At 40.0% G+C, this 26,940-nt stretch overlaps 1 protein-coding gene across 1 annotated transcript in view; it reads left to right on the top strand.

The window, feature by feature from the left end:
* Nucleotides 1-4,770: 4,770 nt before the first annotated feature.
* LOC142384893 (ethanolamine kinase 1) overlaps nt 4,771-26,940 on the top strand; it is a 38,599-nt gene continuing 16,429 nt past the window's right edge. The window contains exons 1-5 of the mRNA XM_075471199.1: nt 4,771-4,905; nt 14,779-15,041; nt 17,826-17,978; nt 24,129-24,277; nt 24,778-24,861. Of these exons, the coding sequence (XP_075327314.1) occupies nt 4,771-4,905; nt 14,779-15,041; nt 17,826-17,978; nt 24,129-24,277; nt 24,778-24,861 (784 nt within the window). The remainder of the gene's footprint in view (nt 4,906-14,778; nt 15,042-17,825; nt 17,979-24,128; nt 24,278-24,777; nt 24,862-26,940) is intronic.

Below are 26,940 nucleotides of genomic sequence, written 5' to 3'. Positions count from 1 at the left end.
GGGATCGATTTATCGTCCAGAAAACATTTGAGAGCAGTTTTCACTGGAATGAAAAATAAGGGACCAGGATTAGTGCTGTCATGAGATTAAAAAAACGGAGAGATTAATTAATTATGATCTGTAATTAATTGATCTAATTAATCTTTTTTTTTAATCTCTCCTAAAAATTACTGAGAAAACCCCTCAATTTGAGTTTTTTTCATTTAAATTCATGACATCATTGTAGCAGATCAAAAGATTGATAAATAACAAAAAAGTTTCTTTATAAAGTCATTTATTGTTTTTAAAAGATTTGAACAGATGCAGTCCCAGTCATTTACATTCCGCTTTGTTTGAGACTAGTCCAAAGTGCTGCCTGTAACCTATAGTTTCGACTTTTTGTCAATCTCCAAATAATTAGAAAACAAAAATAAAATAAAACACCGGGTCCATATAAAGTGCTATAACTGAAAAAAAAACAGAAGAACACTTTTCTGAGCAATACAAACATTGAACACTGAACTTGTTGCTTTTCCTCTGCTTCAGATAATATAAAATAAATAAAACAAACCCAGCAGTCACAGTGCTGTTAGCACATCACGCGGGGTGTTCTCCTGGGCCTTTTCTCAATATGCGTACTTGTCTGTTGTGTTCTCGTGTACTTCTGAAACATCATCACGAAAGGACCAAGTACTGTTCCAATTCAAAGTATGCATCCAGACAAGTACGCTCCACATTCCCGGATGTGTACTTGCTCCGCCCATTTTATCGAGTCTGCCTCTGTGGTGACTTGTGTAGACTTCAGACTGCTTGCTATCCCAGAAAGCAGTGCGGCACAACCAAAAAAAAAAAAGGGGGTCAAGCGAAGATGGCAGAGGAGTTGACAAAAGTTGACAGGTATGCCATTAGCCTGCTTCTCCTCCGCATCCTGGCTCGTCGCTCCCGTTTCTCCCTCCTCAGCCTCATTGCCTCCTCTTCAGCTTTAAAATAAAGAACTCCAACAGCATTACAGCTTGGTCCATTTTCAATCTTTTCTAGAAGTTTAGATTTTTCTTTGCTGTTGAAATCACACACGGGCAGCAATGAACAGAAAAATCAAAAACAATTGTTTTCGTTTTTTATATTTTTAGCGGCAACGTCAATGTCTTTGACGTAATCAAGTACGCTTCCGTTCCAAATGCACAATGAGCGTACTTGCGTACTATGGACTTCCGACAAGTCCATACTTGTTAGCACACGAGTACAACTTAGCGTACTTGGTATTGAGAAACGGCCCTGGAGTTTAGTTTGGGGTAAAGCTTTGCTAACGTTTTCGCTGCTAACGTCAGCTGTGGCTGCGCTCGCGACTCGGTGCTTTGCATTGATGTGGTAGGCTAAACTTGAGCTGCGTCGTTGGTAAGCAAACTCCTTCTTACAAAGAACGCAGATCACTTTACATTTATCAATGGTGCCGTCGGGGCGTTTGTGAAATGTAAATTTTCCATTCATTGGACCGACAACTCTCAAAATGCTCCTCCATTTTCAAGTCTCCTCACCGCTCCTCACCTTGCCCTCCCAACTACAATGGGAGCCTATCAGCTTATGCTAAACCATCCTAAACACAATGGCTGTGTTCGAAACCGCATACCTCTCCTACTACTCATACTGACTTTTTTTCCCGGATGCATACTAGATTCGCCGAAATGTTGGGTATGCATCATGAGGTTACTACTCATACTCAAACTACCCAAGATGCAACGTAACTTGACGTCGCAGATCTTCATTTCCTGTCAAAACGGCAGTTTCAAGCTAGCTACAACGAGGGTAGGTTCACTTCCTGTTTTCAAAACAAAAGCACCAGTTGTATCGTAATGGCTTTCCCTATGATAAAAGGCAACGGGTATTTTATTTTGTGAAAATAACCGGAAGTGCGTTGCTCACTGCGGCTAGCTTTAGTAGCGCCGAATTCGTCGGAACAAAATTGTAAATAGCCGGTATTTTGGCAGGTTTTCAACACGTTGGGGATCGAAACGACTACTTTCTCGCCTGAAAATGTTTCAAATGTTGCTAGAGTTTAGAGAGTTTAGAGCTTAAGCGAAATCAGCTTCAAGTCGGCTGATTTCGGCTCGGGTAGGAGCGAAGTGCATTGTGGGTAAACGCTCTGCATACTGTCTGATCGATGAGTATGCAAGTATGTAGTATGTAGTATGTGGTTTCAAACACAGCCAACGACAGCCAATCAATGTCCACTTCAGGGTGTGACTGACCATTGTTTCCCACCCCAACAACTCAAGCACAAGAAGCCCAACGCATAAAATCAGATTTTATAAAATGGAAACTCGCATACAGAAACAGTAGTGTTAGAGATTAAAAATTAGATTAACGCAATTTAAAACATAACACGCTAAATATGACTACAATTAATTAATCGTGATTAGCGCGATAATTTGACATCCCTAACCAGGATACATTGTGCCAGTAATGAAATCGTATGTTGCTTTACTGCTCATCATCTATTGTTTTTGTTTCGACACTTGCTGAATAGAAAAAGATTTCCACTGATTATAAAACACCCATGATGTCAGGAAGGCAAAACAAACTTCAGCAACATTAACTCAGTTTCGTTACTCTTTCATTCTGTCCTCAGCACAACTCGTACTTTGTTGATCCTTTCATAAATGATTGATTTTTCAAGGCTCATAGGCCCAGATGTTAATCTCAGCATTCTCCACACTGACAATAATAAGGAATCGGAGGAAAGAGGAGCAACACTTAAAGTAAATATAGTTGTTTATAACCTGTCATATTCCTATATGCACGGTTTATTGTGTGTGTCATCTCTTCTTTAAGCAGCCTTCCTGTTCAGCTGAATCGGAGATGTACAGGCTGCAGCAAAAACACTGACTCTGCTACTCCATTCTACCGCCTGACCACTGCATTTTTAATCAAGACGCTCATCTCTCTCTTTCTATACACAAGATCTTTGATGATGAGACGCGCTTTGATGGCAAGTGAATTTCATTTACGTCTAAAAGCTTGCAAAGTATTCAGCTCAAGATGATCACCACGTTCGTGACTTCTAGGCAGTTACTGTAATGATGCAGAATGGTAAACATTGGACCAACATCTAAATAATTTAACAGGCTGAAAACACGCTGCTCCAATGTTTATGAAATCCGTTTTGTGTTTACAGAGTGATGATGCTGAAATGTTCCATGGCAATGAGCTAGCAGGAGAGGTAATGTTTGAATGAGCTAATTGCATGATATCTAAATGGGTCCTCTAGATGACATGGTGACTTGGGTAAGACAATAGTTCCACCCCTTTCTAAAGTCATCTGCTGGTGCACACGAGCCAATTGTAATGCATCTGAAAAAGATAACAGAGGTTCTCTTATTGGCCTGATTTTTTGGTGTCTGCTTAGTTTTCAGCTCGAGTAAAGCTTGGTAAAGTCAACTTTAATCTATGTTGTCCACAGCTGAAGTTCTGTAAATAAAAATTCACAAACCTGCATATTATAATTGTTCTCAGGTCTAACTGCAGTGTACTAAGTTAATCTTATTTCTATTTCATATATTTTCTTAGCATTTTTTCTTAGCATCTAATTGGTCTGCTCCATCAGCATTTCATTGTACTTGTACATTGACAATAAATATATCTATATTTATGAGTATTGGAAATTTTTATTCCATATAAATCTAACCCATGAGTTTGGGATCTTACAAAAAAAATTTAATGGGCCCCATTTGACCAGCTCCTCCCAGTAAAGACAAAAAGGAAGAAACAGTTACAGTAACCTGTTCGGGTATGGGAGTGCTTTCAGCTTTGTCCGTCAATGAATGTAATTTTTCCAGAGTCGCATGTGTGGGCTGTGCATCTCTCTCTGAAAAGAACGTTCTCCAATTTACTTTTGTGATGGCAAGAAAATTAGCCTCACTGAGAGGAGAAAATTTGTGCTTTTACACTGAAGGACAAGCAAGCAAGTTGACATTTGAAGTGAAACATGAAATTGATACACATAATGACACTGGCTTCATGAGTAAATATGAAATTTTCACCACAAAGGAAGAGAAGAGGGAGGGTTGCTGCCAAAGTGGTGTTTCCTGTGTGCTCAGTAGTAACATGAAACTGCACGATTGGACATCAGCATGTGCTTGAAACGGACCTCATCAGAGCTCAATTTGCTGCAAGCTGAACAGACAAAATATTTATATGAAAGATATTTTATATCAAAGTAGTAATTGCAGGTTCTTTCTAACCTCACAGTTAGCCAAAAAAACTTCTGTCCTCATATTCTATTATTAAAGTTCTTTTTACTGTCATGATCAAAGTTTGTGTCCTCCAACGACTCTTGTTGACTCCCTGTTCAACACGTGCCTGCTGTCAAGCTTGAGCCACCAGTGGTTAATGTGTAAACTGTAGCAGAGTGGATGAAGATGCCCACAGGAACATTGGCCCCTGATAAGCAAGCTGGGCTGAGTCAGACACACAAATGGGCAATTTCACAGACTTGCAAATGCCACTGATGGTGCTTGAATTGTTGTGACAAATTAGAGGTTGGAGAGCTGTTGGATATCAGATCACCAGTATTTAGACTTGTCTGCTGATCTGATTTAAATTTGTTTTATTTCAGTGCTGTGTTGATGTATACCACACCAGATTATCCAGAGTTATGATCCAACTGGCTGAAGTCTAGGTGACGTGTGAAATCTGGACATAATTCAGCTGGTCTGAAAGCAGAATTTGCGCACAGATTGTAGACCTAATTGTTTTTGCGGGTGTTTTATTTATTTTTTTGGCTAATTAAAAAAAATGGATGGTCAACATGTTGGGAATCGCCTTCTCCATGTGGACATCCATATTGATAAGAATGACCCTCGTGAAGGAATCCTGGAACTTCTGAGCAGACTCCGTCCGCAGTGGAAGTCCCAGGACATTCAGATGAAGGTATGTGAACATCTGAGTCTTCAGGTGTACGGGACTGATATGAGTGTCAAATTGCTACATTTATTTGCCGGTAAATTTGTGGTTTAAACTTTGATTGTTAAGATTATTTCAAAGCAGTTTGAGTCTAGGTTTAGGTTTCAGATTATAGCATAATTCCACGAAAAGGAAAGAGAAAGCACTCTTAAAGCAGTGGCAACCATTTCCGTTATCCTGAATGGAAATTGATGAGCAAGGTGGTAAATGTGATGATCTTTATTAAGAAAGAGAACCATGAAGCTTGTAAAATAAAACAGTCCAAATGTAGTTATTAAAATGCATAAAATCAGGAGTTCTATTTATTCATCTTTTAAATACTATTTACCAGTTTGGTGGTGGTTTGAAATGATGAGTGATTCCAGTCAGATTTGAAATATTCATCTTGGTATACTCTAAATGTTCCTAGTCTTCAGCCAGGTACATTTAGAGTCTGTAAGAGGTGGACCATGGCAACACCACCATCATAAGAACAACCACAGCTGACAGGAAATTACATCGAAACAGCTGCCCAAACCCATATTTTGAAAGTCAGTTGACTGTTATAGATTATCCAGCTGTCGGCACACCACAAATAAAAGTGCTGGAACAGTCTCAAAAAGGCACATCTGGTTACCCTAGTAGGGTACAAGTACTGCCTTAAGAAATTGGTAAAGTTTTATAACTTCTTGTCTGTAATTTTGAACAAACAACTTTGCACCCTGAGTGACAAAAATATGCCTTTGTGTTCTGGTCCAGAAATATGTCCTTTGGAAATGGCTGCCACACCTAAAATATATCTAAAATCACTTGTTAACCTAACATACACGTAAGTAATAAAACCCAGAAAGATCCACACTGGCACAGCGAGAACATGCAAACTCAAGACAGGAAGCCACAGCTGACTGTAAGGTGTGTGCAAACTGCAACACCACTATACAGCCTGCTGCTATCTGTCAAGAGTTCAGCCTACTTATCTATAACTTAAGGTTAATGAAAACATAGATCCACCGTCTTTACCTGAGAGAAAATTTCTGTACCTTACGCTGTCTTTTCTTTTTTTAAAGAACTGTACATTTGGGTGCAGAAAAGGAACCCTTTTATTGTATGTGTATCTTCACTATACTGAAGTTTGTGTTGAGTCAATCCAACATACCTCATCCCTCTTTTTTAAACATTCAGTCTCACACTAAACAATACTGATTCCTCTGTCCTGTCATTAGAGAATGTATGGGACCATTTTCGAAAAGATATCTTGATCTCGAACCTTAAGGTGGAGAGCTAGGCTTACTGTTTGATCAATAATATAACTTTATCTCCAGCTTTTTCATTTAGAATGTTTGGCTATTGGTATCTTTGCATATTTAATCATACTGCTATTTTGTTTTTACAGTATTTTGAAAATCTCTAATTTGCAAGCAAGCGTGGTGATAAAGTGGATCAAATCTTGTGTTTATGCTACACCATACAACCCAGTAAGTCATATTTCTTATAAAACCTAAAAAAAGGCCAAGGTAACTGGACAACAAAAGAAGAATTTTGAAAGACTTTTTTTTTTTTTTTCTTGGTGAACTTAAAGCATCCATTCAGAACAGGATAATCCGATTCTGGTCCCATGTGCAAACACAAGGTCCAATCTGTCTGTGAAATAGGGTTTATATTTGTTAGGTGACTGTGCATTGGAATTGGTGACCTCTCAATCTACACAAGGTCCAGTAATGTACACAAAGAAGTAGATGTTTCCCTTCAGCTCTTGGGTCCCAAAAGTCATTTTAATGATGTATTGTGTTCACTAGAAGAAGGTCAGACAGTTCCTGTTGTTACACCTGTGCTTTTAACTGGGCTGTAAAGTGCAAGGTGTTTTCTCATGTCATTTTCTGTCTATTTAATCATTCTTTAAACAAATTCAATGAAATACTATGGATCTATTTCTTTTTGAGTGATTTACTTACACTTTAAAGGACATTTAAAAAGGATAATAATTTAAAACATACCAAGAGCAAACACACACTAATTTAGAGGCATACCCAAAGTATAGCAATACAAAAGCATGATGTGTTAGCTGCTCTTAGCGCTTGCATAGAAGCTCTGTACAGAGCTCATCTACAGTCATACAATATAAGTGGAGATGTATGTTTTAGTGTTCTTAATGGTGATCTTTTTTTTTAGGTTCCAAATGACAATCAATAAATGAATCATATCAAATATACTTTAATGCACTGAAATGAAAAAGAGATAGAAGTCATACCTGAAAAAAGGGGAATTTAATTGCAATGTCAAAACCAACCCTCCATCCACTGTATAAATAGTTGATCGGATGTCAAGGTAGACATGTTTGTTCACTCTCCAACTAAATAAGAAACTGTATTGTGTGCAGGTCCCATCTGAGGCTCAGAAAAAACCTCAGGGACTGTGGCACAGAATGAGAAACCACCAGTGGCGGCTGGTGATTCAATTTGTTGGGGGGGCGCAGTTGCGCATGACAGGTCAAATAGCACCTCACAATCAGAACACAACACACAAATTCTAAAAACCACCTAAACTAAACCATTGTTCAAGTATTAATACAATTAGAGAGATACTTTGGATATTGTTGGGCTTAAATAAAGAGTTTTGGGACAGAATAGATAAAGAAATATAGGCTACTGTAATTCGAATAGACCACATGTTACACCATCTAAACACCAGTCAACTAGATGATTGTTAAACTATGAATACAGTTAGAGACAGACATGGGGTTGATCAAAAATGAAGAGTTTTGGGGCAGAATAAATTCAGAAAGTAGGCCACTTTAATGAAAATAGACCATATGTTATACTATAACCACAACATAATAGTAGGGAGGGATGATGGTTCTGAATTTCCTATTCTATTGCAAAATGTACAAATATTCAGGGAAAAAAAGGACATGTGTGTCTAATGTTTGGAGGAATAATATAGAAGACTGGATCAATTCTGATGTTTTTAAATGTGCTATATAAATTAAGCTGACTTGACTTGACTGCACTGAAAAATGGACAACAACTAATTTCTACAACAGAGACTCACCTCTGCAGCAATCCTACTGTCTGTGGTCTTCTTCCCCGAGAGGCCGGCGCTTCCTCGGATGCTTGCTTGATGGACGTGATTGATTCGATGAATTGTCCAATCACGTTAAGATTAAAAATAAGGAAAACTCTGCCATTGGTCTGGGCGCACAGAGATGCGAACTAGAATCAATTTTTCATGCGCCAATGAAAAGCTGCCTCTGCTTGTTCGCGGTAAAAAAGTTTGCTAGCTCTCATAGACTCCAGTGTTACCGGCGACTACCTGGAAGAGGGCTTTATATCCAATAGCAAATAGCAAGCCTAGATTAAAGTCGAAAGCATTTAATGGTTGCTGGCAGTGGCATGTAGCGTACAGCAGAGACTATCACACCACTGCACGAATAAAAACGCAATGTACAAATGTATAATTAATTTCACATTTGTTATGGTTGATTCACGAGAGGGGCGGCGCTCTAGGGCCCTCTATTGACCAACTGCCACTGGAAACCACTGAATGACAACAAATGTCAAAGGGAGCCTTTGAAGGCAAACAGCGGTCACTGTGGTATTGTTGTGCACACAGACAGAGAAGTACAAACTGTTCTGCAAGTGCACTGTTGCATGTGCTGTGAAGAGTACCCCTGTGCGTATTTGTCTGTTTTTTAGTGTTTTAATTTTACAATAATATATATTTTGTGAGAAAAGGTTAGCGTTCTCAATATACTATAATGGAAAAAAAATGGGGTTGTATATTATTCAGTTCTTTCCACATTAGTCTTCTTACGTGTAAACGTGTGTAATTTATAAAGAGTGATTTATAATTGCTTTAAAAAAGATTAGATATAGACATATTTATCCAAAATGCTGTGGTGTCACACTGGGCAGTTATTTATGTTGAGCAGCAAGGAAAACAAAAAGTGCTGGGCGGCTTCTTTATGACATGAAGGGAACACCGATCTATTGTAAGCTAAATGTGTTCCCCTAACCATGTATGGTTTTTTTTAACCACTTCATATTTTTATATTCTAACTTTAACTATTTGTGCTTAAGAGGGGAAGCACAAAAGTAAAGAAGCCCAAGTAGGAGCAAAGAATGAAAGTGACCAGTAGCGTAGGAGTCAGAGGCCTAACACCCCTCTTCACCTGTCCTGTCCTCCTCTCCTTTTAAGTGTTTGTGGCCATATAAACAGTGTAAAATGACCACCTTATTATATTGAGAGACATCAAATTTTAACAGCAATGTCGTCATGTAATGAGACACTGTTGTAGTTGTGCAATTTTTAAGCTTGTAATGCAAAACTGTGAACCAACATTGCTGTTATATGTTGGCTAAAGATGGGGTTGGACAAAATCTTAATTATTTCCAATTAGTCATAACTTACAAACCAGTTCCAAAACAGGCCAGGACACCGTGAAATGTAAATAAATAGTGAATGCAATGATTTTTCAAATCTCATATTCTAAAACTTTATCCACTTTCAAAGAGAAAACAAATAAGATGTTGAAAGTAAAACATCCACATTTACTTCCATCCATCCATCCATTATCTTCCGCTTCTCCAGGGTTCGGGTCGCGGGGGCAGCAGCTTTAGAAGAGAAACCCAGACGTCCCTGTCCCCGGCCACTTCCTCCAGCTCTTCTGGGGGGACCCCGAGACGTTCCCAGGCCAGCCGAGAAACGTAGTCTCTCCAATGTGTCCGGGGTCTTCCCCGGGGCCTCCTCCCAGTGGGACGGGCCCGGAACACCTCACCAGGGAGGCGTCCAGGAGGCATCCTAACCAGATGCCCAAGCCACCTCATCTGACTCTTCTCGATGCGGAGGAGCAGCGGTTCTACTCCGAGCCCTTCCCGGATTGACCGAGCTTCTCACCCTATCTCTAAGGGAGAGCCCAGACACCCTGCGGAGGAAACTCATTTCGGCCGCTTGTATTCGCGATCTCGTTCTTTCGGTCACTACCCACAGCTCGTGACCATAGGTGAGGGTAGGAACATAGATTGACCGGTAAATCGAGAGCTTCTCTTTCTGGCTCAGCTCCTTTTTCACCACGACGGGCCGGTGCAGAGCCCGCATCACTGCGGACGCCGCACCAATCCGCCTGTCAATCTCCTGCTCCATTCGTCCCTCAATCGTGAACAAGACCCCGAGATACTTGAACTCCTCCACTTGGGGAAGGATCTCATTCCCGACCCGGAGAGGGCATTCCACCCTTTTCCGGCTGAGGACCATGGTCTCAGATTTGGAGGGGCTGATTCTCATCCCGGTCGCTTCACACTCGGCTGCGAACCGCTCCAGTGAGAGCTGAAGGTCACGGCCTGACGACGCCAACAGAACCACATCGTCCGCAAAGAGCAGAGACCCAATTCTGAGGTCGCCAAAACGGACCCCCTCAACGCCCTGGCTGCGCTTAGAAATTCTGTCCATAAAAATTATGAACAGAATCGGTGACAAAGGGCAGCCCTGACGGAGTACAACCCTCACAGGAAACATGTCCGACTTACTGCCGGCAATACGGACCAAACTCTGACACCGGTCATACAGAGACCGAACAGCCCATATCAAGGAGTCCGGCACTCCATACTCCCGGAGCACCCCCCACAAGAGTCCCAGAGGGACACGGTCGAACGCCTTCTCCAAGTCCACAAAACCCATGTAGACCGGTTGGGCGAACTCCCATGCACCCTCCAGGATCCTGCTGAGGGTATAGAGCTGGTCTACTGTTCCACGGCCAGGTATGGTTTTGTCAGACATGTTCAGAGCCTCCACTGCAGATGGAGATTCCAAGAGCGGTGGCCAGAAGGTTGTCAAAGCAAGACAAGCCTGTCTTGGCAGCAACTGAAGGACCTGCTGGTGGAAATGGGAGAGGTGAGGTGAGAAGCTGTCAAGCTAAAGAAGTGGGGCCCTCCTGGCTTGGCTGTCCCAGGGATTACTTTAAGCACCTTACAGGTACCAGTGTCCAAAAGTGAAGCATTATTACTGGTTACAGAAGCTAAATCGTTGGCATGGGAGAAATTCAGCAAGGTAATGTAGAAGTTCTGGTAAGTTCTAGTAAGCCAGTCGATGGTTCAGAAAGGGAAAGCAGGGCCTGTCCCACGTTGTACTTGGCCTGGGGGAAAAACTGCTGACCAGAACTGTAGATATCTTTGAGCTGTGAAAGAAGCACTTTGAGAATTTCCTCAGTCTGGCCAACATGTCCTCCCCCAAAAGGCAGAATCTTAAAAACTTTCTTATTGCCTTGGCAGAGATTGTTGAGATAGTAAAAAAACTCCCGGTGCGAGGGTGAACAAGATTCCCTCAGAGATGCTGAAGCTTCTGAAGGTTTTAGGGGCTGTCTTGGCTCACATGGGTTTTTAATAGGGATGCACGATCCGCTTTTTTCACCTCCGATACCGATATTTGAGGTTTAGTATCGGCCGATACCAATCCAATACCGATACAGAAAAACAGCGCGGAATTGTGGTAACAAACGGTAAATTTCATTGTGTGGAAAAGACTGGGATTATTCTTATTCTATGTGCAAGGCAACATCAGACTTGACTTAAATATTTCTTTCCTATTTAAAAAAAAACAAATAAACAGATATAAATGTACTGAATTACTTATTACTTATTAATTTAATAATTGTGGACCAGTAAAACAATCTTAAACATAAAAATATAACAAGTGTAACTGGTTCAGTCAGTGCAATTAAGGATTAAAAATCCAATGTAAAACAAAATATTAAATAATAAAGGAGCTGTAATTGAAAAAAAAAAAACAATAGCTTCACTAGCTTGGTTGGTAGACTTTCAAAATAAATAGCAATCAGCTCTTTATATAGTTGAGTGCAAATGGGAATTAAACATCCATTACAAAAGCATCTGAACAAAACAATAGTTTCTCCAGCTTGGTAAAAACTAAAAAAAACTAAATCAGAGGTAGTCCCAACTTAACAAGTTTTTTCACAACTAGAGGGGGCAGAAGGCCCTTGGATGAAGGCCAATGCTGGAAAGAACAAGGGAAAAAAAAAAAAAAAAAATCACCGATATGGATTGGCCCATTGTCACCGATACCCGATCTCGAATTTTCTTCAATATTGGTACCGATATCCGATCCAAATATCGGATCAGGAAGACGCCTATAGAGTCGCAGATTGGGGTGGTGGTCCCAATTTTTAAAAAGGAAGACCAGAAGATGTGGTCCAACAGTAAGCATCACACTACTCAGCCTACTCAGGTAAGTTTACCCCAGGGTATTGGAAAAGAGGATCTGACCATTTGTCAAACCTTTCAGGAGGAGCAGTCTGATTTTTGTCCAGGTTGTAGAGCAGTGGACCAGATTTTTTCACTTGCAGATAACATCCAACCCTTATCTGTTTTGGGGACTTAGAGAAGGCTTAAAATGATGTCTGTAGGGTGATTCCATGGCGGAGCTGGTCTGGTCCATCTTTGTTCTGACCACCACCTATTGTCACCAGAGGCTTACTGGTCCCCTCCCTTTGCAGGTTTTTCAGGCACACTCCCCTAGGAGGAAAACCCTTTGGCAGACCCAGAGCTTGCTGGAGGGATTATATATCCCTTTTGGCCTGGGAACACCTAAGGATCTTCCAGGAGAAGCAGGAGATTGTCATTACAGAGCTAGGTGCCTGGGCTTCCCCCCTGGACCTTTTACCTCTATGACCCAACCTTTGATAAAAGGAAAATAGATGGATGATTCTGTCATTGAAATCACTGGATGGGCTCCAGAATTCCTCCATTCAGTCTGTTAACATTGTTTGACATGCCATCCACAAATGGAGCATCGCGGTAGTTCTGGCAGACCACGTAGTCAATGCGCCCTTTGCCTATTGGCTGACGCCGACCCAACCCCTATGGCTCCACAACCAGCTGCGCTCAATGGGTAATCAGCTCCTGCTCGCAATTGGATGCTGGCATTTGGGGCACTTCATTTAAACTTGGTTTGCTGTCACTGCTTTTTTTTGCTTTCTGCTTGCACCCACCACCTCCCCTGCTCCACCGATTTTTCATTGCCAACAATGTCATACTGTTGTTCATTGTTGCTTGCTCTGTTCTAGGGGGTTTGTTGCCTTTACAGCAAATGGAAGGCACTCCACCTGAGGATGCTGCTGTTCCCTGTCTGGCTTCCATGGAGCTCATGGAAAAGTCGGAAACTTCCTCCGAACAAAGCCATACTGCCAAACACAAATTGTATGCATTCAGAATAAGCTTCTGAAATTCATCTCTGTTTCTCGTCTCGTTTTGACGAGAGTGGTTCTGACAGAACAACAGGTTAAAACTCTATCATGCCAAAAGACGAAGTCATATGTTAACATTATCTAGCACCAAAGCTGTCCTCTCTGGGCCAAAGTTAATTTAAATAGGACAGTGGCATAATAGAAAACTGTTCGGTGGTCAGACAAATTGAAATTTTACGTTCTCAGTGAAAATAATGGAAGCTGCATCCACTGGACAAAAGAGGAGAGGGAACCATCCAGCTTGTTATCAGCACTGTATTCAAAAGCCTGGTGCATCAGTGCTTATGGAAGACAAGGGACAACATTCATCTCCCAAAGGTCTTGGAGATGTCTCCTCAGTGCCCTGCCATTTTAGACTGTTAAAAGAAGAGAGGATGCTACACAGTGAAAAATATGGACCTGTCACCTGTTAATTTTTTATGAAATAGTGAAACACATTTTCTATGTTATTGTGAATAACATATTGGTTGAATCATTGAATTCTGCTTTTAGCAACATTTCATTTTGGACCCATATCTTTGCAATTGGGGTTCTACTTCATCTACTGTTGTAAACATTTTAATGTTTGGATTGACTTGTCATGGGGCGTCTACTGCACTGAACCCCCAACCTCTGACATCCTGTGCATCAAAGACTCTTACTCTCTTGTTCAGTACAGTTCAGACAACATGTCTGTGCTCAGTTTATATCCAGGAAATGATCGATAAACGCTGAATGATTGAATATATCATACTGTCAGTTTCTTTTCCATCATTTTAAGTCTTAAAAGTAGATTTTGACAGTTTTTCTTTAAGACATGTCTTCAGTGGTTATGTAGGATCCATCTTTGTTAATATTGGAGCGTAGTTAATCAATTTCCCCCCCAAAAAAAGAAAAAGAAAAAAATCCAGAGCCAATTCTTTTTGAGATGCCACAATCATATTGTTAATGTTTGATCATTGTTAATATTTGAACAAAACTTTACATATGACAGGAAATAAGTGATCTGTCACCTCCTGAAGATTAAAGATTAAGATTAAGATTAAGATTAAATTCCAGCTTAATTAGTTGCAAACAGATATTTTATTATTAATGATGATATTAAGTTCGTAAATAAGGGAATGCATTTCTTTCTGTTGGTTTGCACTTAACTTTGTCTTCTTGGAATGTCAATGAAAATTCTAAGTAAATGATACATGAGGCTTGTAAATGAAAGGCCTTTGAATTGATGGGGTGCTAGAAGTTCAAGTATAAAACAGTAATCTGAAACCTAAAACATGGCAAGTTGTTCTCCTCCACACTAACTGTGTTTGATCTACGATACAGTAGTTATACATTACCAGTAACTCAGACTGAGGTCCTATGGTCTGCAGATAGTTACTGAATTCTGATATGACTTTGTGCTGTACAAATGAAAATGGTTTAAACAAGCTGTCATTTAACATGTTATGTGTACTATACAAAATGCTCTAATTATCATATTATGCTGTAGTAATGATATAGTTATATGGGTACTGTATGCTGACCCATTCTATAGTGTTTCATTTTTAGACAAATTAAAAGTTTTAAAAAAAATGCCAGGTAATAAAAAGGATTCACGTCCTGCTTTTAATTTTCTTCCATTCCAGACATTTACAGAAGGAATCACTAACCAGCTGATTGGGTGCTACATGGGATCCCTTCAAGAGTCTGGTTGTGTTCTGGTGCGGCTGTATGGCACAATGACAGAACTTTATGTGAACCGGGACCGGGAGGTGGAGATGTTCCAGGTTTTCCATGCCCACGGCTGTGGTCCCAAGATCTACTGCAGCTTCGAGAATGGCATCTGCTATGAATTTGTCCAAGGAACAGTGCTGGATGATGAGCTACTACGGCAACCGTCCATCTACAGGTCTCTGCCAGAAAAGCTTTCCAAATTGTCAATGAGCCTTTTGGTAAATGTGTTTGAGCAGAAACCAATGCGCTGAGAGTCATGTGTAATCTTATTATGATTATATTTTTTGGGATGTCTTGATTTTCTTCCTCACATTTACACATTCACAGCTGACCTGGTCATGCGGCAAACTGATGACTTCAGTGTTATTTTGTGCAAGATTTGGTTCATAAAAGAAATAATTCCAGAAATAATTGGTAAAAAAGTTAGAGATAAAACAAGTCACGCTGATGCAACTCTGTGTTTCACTCTGTTTTAACACTACATGGTCAAGGATTTCACTGTAAAAAAAAAAAAAAAAAAAAAAGCACGGGCAGCAGAGATTTCCATATAATGCTATTATTTAACAGTTTAACAGGACATCTGCTATGGTTTATTTTAAGCATAGTGAAAAAATGTCTTATACAAAAAAGACTTTCGCACACAGTTTTAATTTATTAAGAGACTGGAAAAATCTCAGAATATAAAGCTCACAGATGGAAACCACTGTTGGATGTGCGTGTCCTTCAAGCCCTACGGCGGTACTGCATGAGAGACCGTCATTCCACCATGATCGGTGTAGCCACACGGGCTTAGCAAAAGGTGCCAATGCCAACTTCTTGAATCATATGGGGGTGCAGCAGTGCCCACTGCGTATGTGTGAGGGTACTATTGATGCAGAGACGTAGAGTAGAATTTTGGAGACATGCTATCATCAAGACAATTTCAAATTCATTTTAAATTGACTCTCTGTGCCAGGAGATGGATCTTATTTGGGATTAATTGCATAATCTATGATTTAGAATTTGCAGAAGCTTTGTGGGTTTTTTTCAGCTATACAACGCCAGACCTCATTCTACATGACTTGAAATGTGGCTTCACAGACACAGTGTGTTGTATTTGAATGGCCTTTCTGGAGTCCAAATCTTTCCCCAATTGAAGAGGAGACTCAGACTATAAAAACCACATATTCTTGAATCGCTGAAATCTTGTATTCAGCTAAATTGGGCACAAATTCCTGTAAAGAGTTCCCAAATGATAAAAAAAAAAAAAAAAGACGTAATCAAAAGGAAGAGTGATGTAACAAAATGGTAAAAAAAAATACCTCTAATCCAACTTTTTTGATTGAGTTACTTCTAATAAACTCTGGATTTTTTAAATATTTTTTAACACTGAAGTTGATGAGGGGAGACACTGGAGGTGATTTCCTTTGGACTTGTGTCTGTTAAAGAAAGATTCAAACAAAATAATAAATTACAGATATACGTAGGGTGACCACACGTCCTCTTTTACACTGACAGATCCTCTTTTTGAAAGATCAAAATTGTGTCCGGCTGGATTTTCAAAATCGTCCGTGATCTCAGCCTCAAATATGTTTACATCGGATTTGAGTTGCGTTACACTCCCCATACTTGCTTACTATTACACAGTTGCTCTCCTCATAGCCCTACTACAGCATAGATTGAGTGGAAGTAGGTGAGGGGCGAAGAACAAGTGCAAGTGCAAGTGGACAGGGTCTCTCTCTTTATGTCCCATATTCTTGCACAATCTATGACCCTAAAGAATTACCATCACTGGTCGATCGCCTTCTCTCAAAGACTTTTGAGATATTTTTTTATTGTTATTGCTTGATAAAGGGACACACATTGAATAGAAAGAATTAACACTTGGCCAAAAGATATCTTCTCAGAGGACATTAAAGCACTGCGCTGAAAGTGGACCGAATGCCACGGCAAGATTTCTTTTTCACACAGTTACACTTAATCTTTGGCCAAAAAAAGAAACAAGACAAGTTGTTGTTTTCTGTTGTGGAGAGTAGCCAATATAGAATCAGTGGAAAAGTTCAAAAGTTCAATATAAAGTAGCAACAAAGGCCACTAAAGCTCATTATCATACCGTGGACACATTTGTATGCATTCATATGGTCATGGTACCACATATGATACACTACATTTCCCTACTCAGTACCCTAAATAGTGGCAGCAGAGGCCTTTATTTCAAATTATCATTGTTTATCAGTGTGAGTTTACATATTTTTCTACATTGCCTGATTTTAATGTTGAAAAATTAATTATGGAATGGTGCATAAGAAAAGTCTCGCCTCATTTCCATGTGCCTTTATGTTCTCAAGTCCATTCTTTTCTATGAGGAGCTCCATAATCAGGACAGGTGTGCAAAACTCTGCCATGATTGCTGATGATTGTTCACAACTTGTTCAAACTTAGCAGTGTTGGTCTGTATTTTAGGGCAATGTGAAATGTTAAATATTTTTGCTATGCTTCAGTCGCACACGTGTTATCGGGGCATTTCATTTCTTTAATGCTGATGCAGGTGTTTTTTAATGGTGTTTTTTTTGTTGAGTCACTTTTCATGTTGAGCAATGTTGTTTATTCATGCCCCTTGTTTCATTCATCATTCTCATGATAACAGGCCAGCATCATCATTCACACCACGGGACTGTAGGAAACAACAAAGCCAGCCAAGGCTGAACAGCCAGGGCCACAATAGACATCAATCTCCTCACTCTGCCTGATGCCCTCTGTTGGGAATACCCATAGAACTTTATGTCACTGCTAACATTCCTCAAGAAAGAACGCTTAAGTGGTCAAAAGGTCACATATGCAACAAGGTCCGTTTCTAAAAAAAAAAAAAGAGCAAGATAAGAACACTAAATGGAAAGGGAGTGTTTCTGCTCTGATAATGATTATTTGTGCAATAACAGCGTTGGCCAGGCTCATCTGAGAACATGTTTTCTCTTTTCAGATTGATCGCAGCCGAGATGGGGAGAATCCACTCCATCCTGCCAAAATGTGGCCCGCCTGTTGAACCCCTGCTCTGGACAAAAATGTCCCATTTTCTCACACTGGTGCAGAGCGGCATCAACAACAGCCCTGCTGAGCAGCAGTGCACAAAAAGGTATGATGAAATTAGTCTCTGAAGACAACATGTTCATTCATATTTATGATACAAGTGAGCAATCCTTAAGTTTCCCACAAGCAACTGAGAGTTAACTCTGCAAAGCTTTGTTGGTGACCTGGCTCAGTCAAATAATAATTTGTTGGACAGGGGGAAAGAGGCAAAATACGAAAGCAGCCCGGCAAGTTTTTGTTGAAAGAACACATGTCTTGGCCATCAATTGTTCAGGGGTATAATGTAGCAAAAGCTGTGTTTTTTTTCAAAATATTATTTATGAGGAAGACCGCTTGGCACAGATGTGTGAGATGCCTCCCATTTGTCCTTCTAAAGGCCTCAAAACCCAGACTGAAAGAGACGTAAACCCACCAGATGCTGTTTGTGGTTGTTTTGTGTCAGTTAGTGTGAATCTTGCACCTTGTAGGAATTTTGATTAATTTTGACTCTTTTTGATCTATTTTGGTTCCAATTTGGTAATTCCGCACATCATTTGAAACACTTTTTTTCTCTTTGTAGTTGTTTTGTGGCCCAATTTTGGTTGCTTGGATTGATTTGTGTCACAAATTTTTAGCATCATTTTGTCCACCTTTGCTTTTCTATGCGGTTGATTGCATTTAGGGGCTGTACGGTGGTGTGGTGGTGGTTAACACTGTCATTTCACTACAAGAAGAGTTCCTGGTTCTATTGGGGTGCCTTTCTCTGTAGAGTTATGCATCCATTGATACTCCACCTGGTGATTCTGAATTGGCTGTCGGTGTGATTTGTGTGTTTGTTTGTCCCTATGATGGACTGGTGACCTGCCTCTTGCCTAATGATAGTCAGGGTCCGGCGACCTATCAATAAGACAAAGCAGGTTTGGAAAATCAATGAGCATGATCTGCATTTTAAAAGATTTTTTTAGGCCCCTGATCCTGTGCATTGCTGGCATTTTCATACATCTTCCTATGAATTTCTTGCATTTGGAAACCATATAAAAGTGGGCTTGTGCAAAGGGCAAACAGCAGAAGTGTCAGGAGAGTATCTGCCATTGCCTAGGCTAGGGCACCAAAGAGGAGGGAGAAATCCACTCCCAATGCCAAATCTACTTTTCTATCAGAGCTGTCCAAAGTGTGCATGAGATTGTTAAAATAAAAAAGGACCAAGTCAAGAATCCTGGTTAATAATTATCTCTTAAATTCAGATGCCTGTTAATGTACAAGAATGGAGAGCTTGACGGGTGTAGCAACAGTAACTGGGGCTTTGTGAATTCAGTTGTCATCTCAGGTGTAAAAAGGGTTCAAATCAATGTGTGAGTGTGTAACAAGAGCTGTCAGTTATCTGCTGTACAGAAAACATCGTGTTTTAAACAAATACCTGTCAAGGTGGAGGTGGGAGGCTGCCTGGGTGTTGTCTCTTTGATAGAAACCAGCCACATTTTCCACATTTTTATCTCTCAGGCAGCAGCACTTCCACTGATGTCTTATCATTTTCTCACATTTTTCAATGAGAGTTCTCCCACCCACCCATCTCGCGCCTTTTAAGAAAACAGTTCCCCAGTTACAGTTTCATACGTAGGCTGCCATTGGTCAAGGGGGCGAGGCGGGGGAGTGGCCTTCATGGCAATGACATTGCATTATCTCTGACAGGGTTCACAAGGTGAGAGGTGAGAGGGGCCTTCCAGACACTACAAAGAAACAGACGCTTGGCCACGAGCTTCCTGCAGAGTTCTCCCTTATCGGTCAAACGTTCAACCTTGTTTGTGTTTGCAGTGACCGGGTCGGAAGTCCAAAAAAACTGAGGCTGGAAGGGCCTGGGTTTAGATTTCATTTTTTGTTCATTTTTAGAGGGAAGCTACCAGGATTCAAAGAGATAAATTTAGACCCGTAAAGATCTAAGAGAAAGCCAGTCGAAGTAAAGTGAAGTGGGTCATAAATAAGAAACCACAACAACGCCTCACAAAATGGCTACATTTAACAGAAAATAAGATCACCTGAGTTATAATACATTATGTCAACCTTGAGATATCACCAGCAAACTAAAAGCATAATTGTCTACTTTTTCAATTTCAACCCCTTGCAGTTAAATCAGAGGACATGTAATCCGGGACTTTAACAGAGTTGACTTCCACTCCCATATTCTCCTTTGAGAAACAAAACTTTTCAAACTCAAGATAGATATCCTCTTTTTTTAGAAACCAAAAAACAAAATTTGGTTGAACATAAACTGAAATGTAATGTACCCTGTGATGGGTAGGTACACCCTGTCCAGGGTGTACCTTGCCTCTCGCCCAATGGCAGCAGGGATAGGCTCCAGCCCCCAGCCACCCCCTGCCCAGTGACCCTGAATTGGAATAAGCGGGTATAGAAAATGGATGGATGGGAGAAATGTGCTGTATGTCCACAGAAGTAAACTGCACCACATTTAGAGGCCCAATAGATGGTGCTATACTGTGAGACATTTGTGTAACTTAACACAGTCTACTGCTGCTCACACATGGAGAGGCATGCGGAGCAATTCAAAATGATCTGAAAATGATCAATAATTAAGAGATGAAAATATAAGGCTGTCGAAAAGTTCGGATAGAATGGTGGGAAGAACACTACAGCAGAATATGAGTTTTGAAATGTACGAAATGTGATATTTCTAATGGTATAATTTAGGTTTAAAACTGTAGTGTGTGTGTAATCACTGCTCTCCCGAATGTGGCAACTGGATGTGGAACACGACACAGAGGCAATAACAGAGAAGACCAAGAATTTAGGGGGGAAAAAACTCAAAAGAATTTTGAATGAGCATTTGAGAAACTTTTGTACTTGAGACTGTATTTGAGTGCCGATGTGAATGTGATCTTCAGAGGAAATGGTAAAAGAAAGGCAAGAGAGGGAGCAGGAAGAGGCTGCACCTGCAGAGGAGGTCTTCAGCTCTCAAGCCACCCGCTGTGTGGAGAAAGAGAGGGATAGACAGAGTGAGGGAGAGGAGAGGTGGGGGGGGGGTGCAGGAGAGCGACGGAGGCTGCGGCAGCTGTGAGGCTCGGAGAGCGAGTGCACAGCAGAAGTCAGAGAAAAGAAAGAAAAAGCAATGGAAAGCATAAGTGCGACCTCTTTTTCTCCCAAAGGCCCCCTGCTATGTCTCCCGTTTGCGCTCCCACACATCGTGTAAAACTGTGAGAAAAACAGAAAAAAAAATCTGCGGAGCTCGGCTGGTGTTTGAAATCATATGTAAATAAGGCACATTGATGATAAAGCGCCAGAGGAGGAAATTCCACTAATTACCTTACAGAGACTTGACAGGGAGCAGGAGGCGAATGTACTTGACGCGCTGTTTCTCATGAAAAGGACAGAAAAGGGAGAAAAAGATCTCATGGAAAGGCGACAGGTTTCCATTTAAAGTCAATGCAAGTCTTTTATTTCGCTATTCGTGGGCTCCTACGATAAAGTCAGTTTGTTAAGTTAAAGAAGTGGATGAGTTGAAAAGGAATCAGGGTGATTCACCATTCATCTGCATGTTTCAGTTCATATTAGAAAGGATGTAGATGAATTGTGCATGTCAGAGGGGGTCGGCTTTCAGTAACAAAGATTTCACTGGAAAGTAATGTGATTCAGCACTCCATTCTGAGCCTAGCCTGTGAAAATGCAGTATAGAAAGTAAAATGCAGAGCATTTCAAAAACGGTTTGGAATAAAAATAAAATATTTCTTAGAGTACTGTGTTAAGTTCATTAGAGAGGCCAAAAATGAAGCAGGGAGAAAGTACATCTAAAATACTGTTCACATCTTCCATACATGCTTGCAAATATTTCACAGTTCAGATCTCAGAATTCTGATTCAGTCATCTTATCCTTGATCCTTCTATCCTGAGCTTGGGGGAACACTGACTAAATGGACTCGAGGTAGATAATAACTGACTTGTGTTGCTGAGGATGTGTAGGTGGAATTGTGTAAAGCAGCAGAGCCACAGCGTCACGAACATAAACAAGCCTCCTCTCCTTTTGCTTTTATTGTGCGTTCCTCCCAGGCCTCACTAAATTATGGCTCCAAGTGTGTATAATAACAGAGCATCTGTTTGTTCCCTTTTGAATAAATAGGTAGTGTTTAAATTACACTGTTTAAAGTACCCTCTTGTCAATGCAGACGGTGGGACTGAAAAGGAAACATGGAAATTAATTAGGAGACAGCTGCTTGCGCAGCATTTCTTCCAGGTGCATTTTGCACTGACGTGGAAGAAATTAGCTCTGTCTTTGATAGATTGAGTTATCAACAGAATAAAAACAAGGCATGTAACCTTTCACTGAGGCCCACTGAGCTGGGTTAGTTTACAAACACGTTGTTCCAGGGAGGAAATCTGAAGAGTTCATGACAAAGTTGCATATGTCTCCCCTTAAGCTACCGTATACAGGTCCTTTCTGTATAAAAAGTTATTGTTGTCAAGCATGAAAAAAAGCCATTAACTCATGGGGATTTCCAGACACAACTTTAAAGGCTCACATTCAGACCTAAAGTTTTAAATTGGCATCTGAAACATTCTCAGTTCAGACAACTAGACACTAACATTTACTGAAATCCACAAAAATGACATTCTTTCAGGGCGAGTGGTTCTTAAAGGCAGGTGAGTCATCATGTGTAAGGGGAAAATCTGGCTTTGACTCAGTCTTTAAACAACAACTGAAAGTAAAGCAGATCATTTAATCATTCAATGTTCCTTTTGCCTTCTTTGTCTTATCATGTATTACTGTTACTGTATTAAGGAGCCCTCTAATCTCAGCATTTACATATAAAGACGATGATACATTATTAACTGAATGGACTCGAATACAAGTTTCAGCCCTTTAAAATGTATATTTTGTGTAAGCAGCATTATTTTCCCAAATTGTATATCCACTGTGCAAACCTCAACCCAGAAAAGTGGAAAATGAAATCTGAAATGTGTTACTTTATTTGAACCTTTATTTAACAGATATAAGTCCAAATAAATTAACTGATTTGTCTTCACTGACGAGCATCATTGTATTTAAACAATATGAGCACATTTAAAATTTGATGCCAGCAACACACATAAAAAAAAGTTGGGATAGAGACATGTTTACAAACTTGTTACATGCCCCCTTCATTATTTACTTCTTTTAATTGGTTGGCACCTGAAAATGCTAATTGTTGGTTGCTGGATTCTTCTATGTCGATTCTTGCTGCTGATTTCAGCTGCTCGACAATCTGCGGTGGTCATTGTCATCTTCATAATGCTCACACAGTTTCTGTAAGAAGCTAATATGGACTGCAGGCAGGCCAATCAAATTTACCCACACTGCGTCCTTGAAGCCGCAATGTTGTAAGTCGTGCAGAACGAGGTCTGGCATTGTATATGGATTGAATTGTGCATCTGGCATGGACTCACGTACCCCTGAGTCACGATATTATGCCCCGTAGATGTTCAAAGTTTTTTGCAATACAGAGAATTATATTTTGGAACTTACTGATGATTCTCTGACTTACTTTGGTACAAAGTGGTGAGCCACAACCTATCCTTGTTTGAAAAGACAAAGGCCCCGTCCTCGAACATGGATATTTTGCAAAGGATGGGAAAATAATGCAGTTAAAAAAAAATATCAGGAATAGTGTAATCAAGATCTAAGCCTCTGGTGGATGCCACTTTTATACCCAATCCTGACACCCTCACCTGTCACCAATTAATGTACAGATTGTAGAGTCTTCCACAACAGTGCAGCTTGTATAGTGTGCGACCAGTTTCGCTCCAAACCTTTTGAGTGTGTTGATTGCATCAGAGTTTAAATTTTTTTCATACTTTCTAAATACAATAAGGTTGGCCATCAGTGACTATTTATTTTGAAGTTGCATCTGTTAGAAAAGATTCAAACAGATTAGAAAAACAGATTAAAGTTGGAAAAAATGTCAACTCTTCTGGAAACTAATTTTTTATAATGATATATTGTCATCACACAAATATGACATCAGATGAAATCAAATATTCCATTTAAATCTATTCCTAAATTGGACTCCCAGAAACTATACACTGAAGCCTTTGGTGAAAACATCACCCACCAGCTGATTTTCTGAAGTTTATAATTATAAATGTGGTGTGGGTACCATCTGAAGTGGGTTTGCGACAGTCTCGCCATATTCATCATACAAAAGGTGATTTTTAGTGTTTTTATTCCCATCAGTTCCAAGACCCCACAAGAGGTTCCCAGTTTTGAGACTTTGTCGGCGGAAATGGAGTCCCTGAAGAGACACCTCTCGCATATTAACTCACCGACCGTCCTCTGCCATAACGATCTTCTCACAAAGAACATAATCTACAACCACAAAGAAGGTGAAGGATGCCTGCGGGTTGCTTTCAGAAAAGATTGTTTCAGAATTGCTTTTGTGTTGATACTGTAACAGACTTCCATCTTCAAGAAGCCCTGAACACGGCTGAAAATGATCATCTGCTTTATGCCAAAGCCTCTGCGACTAAGCTAATGTTAAAACAGATGGATGTGTTTCATTTTTATGTCATGACGCAGCTCACAGAATTTCACACCTTGTCCTTACGTTTGCATAACCTTTGCGTTACTGTAAAATCCAATCCCTCTTACTAAATATATTACTATAACTCATTCATAGTGTAATTTTTTTTCATCATTCCCACGTCTTTTGAAAAGATGCCCAGAACGACTCTCAGTTTGAACAGACTCCTTGTTACTTTGACCTCCTCAAGGTTGTGTGCTTTCGGTTAAAAGTGGAGGGTTGTTGGTGGCACGTCCATGCTTTAGATGTGTTCATCATGTTGTCCTGCTAACTTCTGCTGCTCCCCCTGTCCTCCTGCATCAGGAGTGGTGAAATTCATCGACTATGAGTATGCCGACTACAACTACCAGGCTTTTGATATCGGCAACCACTTCAACGAATTTGCTGGTAAGTCTGTGCTGTGATAAAGATAAGTTCAATTCGTCCCCACATTTTTTACAGGCATGTTCTCCCCATGCACGTGTGAGTTCTCTCCGGGTATTCCGGCTTCCTCCCACCATCCAGAACACGCATGTTAGCCTGACAGGTGATTCTAAATTGATGGGAGTAAGCGTGAGTGTGCATGGTTGTTTATCTCTGTGTTGTTGAAGTCAGTATGGAAAGTGGATGGATGGATTTTTTTTTTATCAGCCAGATCTCAATATTGTCTCATGTGGAATATTGACTACAGTAGATATACAACACAGTATGCAATCATTGTCCTCTTGGCAAAGTGTATTTTTGACCAAATCATTTTATTTTTCCACCATAAATTGCCATGAAACTGTCCTTTTTGTGACAAATTGCTGTATTCGGTATGTATTCTGCATGGTGATTAATGCAGCTTTCATGGAGCAGCTGTGTCACAGCATAGCTTGACAGGGCCACATTTGCGGAACAATCGTCAATGTTCCACTTTAGATCCCTCGGCTTTCAAGTCATGACTTGCAAAATATCCACAACAAGTTCAGATTATATAACTGAATTCATGTATGAAAGTACTATTGGCCCAACCACTGGAGATTGACCATGACTTCAAATTATGAATGGAATGTGTTAGAATTAAGCATAAAAATATTTAGATATGGGTGTCACTTAGTCACATGGCAGAATTAAGAACAGCCCATTGAAGTTATCTATTTGATTTATTTCAAGAAACTAAATTTGAAAAAAAAAAAAAAATCTTCAATGGAGTGAAACGTACGTATCACAATGAAGTCTCAAAAATGGTAGAAGCCACGACACTTTATGGGCTCAAAAATCGTTACACACCTTTTCAAATCATTCCATGCCTACGTTTTGCAAAAAGTGGAACTGTGTGATGATCAAACATTGTTTAAATTATTGCGTTTTCAAGGCTCCGAAAATGTTACATGCCCACGAGTTCTGAGTAAATTGTAGCTTGGAACATTTTTCATTAGTGCAACTGTCATTTTCAAAAACACTTATAGGGATGTGGGAGTGTTGGATGGTGGCGTTTCACTGTCAACTGTCATACCAGAGGACCAAGTTTGAGCCCCATCAGGCCTAACATTGTCCGAAAACTTTCCTTTCAACTCCGCTGTCAGCCGGTTGGTTAGGATTTGGTGGTAGTTAGGCTTACATTTTAATGACTACGTGGTAATAGTTTAATATTATGTTGTCTAAATACTTCGCTATACAAAAGAACAGGCAAAGTAAAACGTTACAGTCTTACAATTTCTACACTTTTATTGCAACATTATTACATTTTGAACATGTGGACAAACCTTCCTTTCACACATTTTCCTGTGAGACTGGGTTGAGGAATGAACACAACTCAAGCATTTAAAATGTGCTACATTTCGCAAACTTGATCAAAGTTCCTAAAAACTCGAATTGGCCTGTGAACAAGTTTTACACAATGATTATACACTTTTGTAGGAACCAAACATATAAGACCCATTTATTTCACATGCTTGTGGCATTTTTCTGTCATTGAGAAACAGCGGAGCTCAAATGGAGTAAACGATCAAGTTTCCTTCCCTTGAAACTAAGTCCTCGTCATGTTAAATATTGTAACAAAAATAAATAAATAAAAATGAGGAGTTGATAGGCATCAAGGGGAGCTTTACATTCATAAAGCTTCCCTTGGCTTAGCAAATGTGTTTAGCATAAACGGTATTCAGATTACAATTCTTCTGCCATAATGCTGGACAGCACAAGGGCAAAAAAAAAAAAAAAAAAGAAAAGAAAAAAAAAAGAAACTAAGTCCTCGTATGAAGATGTTCGACATCTCATCCAGTTTTCATGCATCCTTCTGTTACAATTTGATGTGCAGGAAGTATTTAGAGCCTGCAGTAGATAAAAGTAATAATACCACATTCTAAAAGTACAATTTTACTAGTAATACTCTAATCTGTGTGTCATAAAGGTTTGTGGATATTATCAGTAATATATAATTAGATATTGTTGCAGAAAAGGCCCCATACGGGTAATATGATATTAAGATTATGATTGCTTCTAATT

This window comes from Odontesthes bonariensis, chromosome 7 (assembly GCF_027942865.1).
Source record: "Odontesthes bonariensis isolate fOdoBon6 chromosome 7, fOdoBon6.hap1, whole genome shotgun sequence".
Lineage (NCBI taxonomy): Eukaryota > Metazoa > Chordata > Actinopteri > Atheriniformes > Atherinopsidae > Odontesthes > Odontesthes bonariensis.
This window is presented reverse-complemented; position numbering and strand designations above follow the sequence as displayed.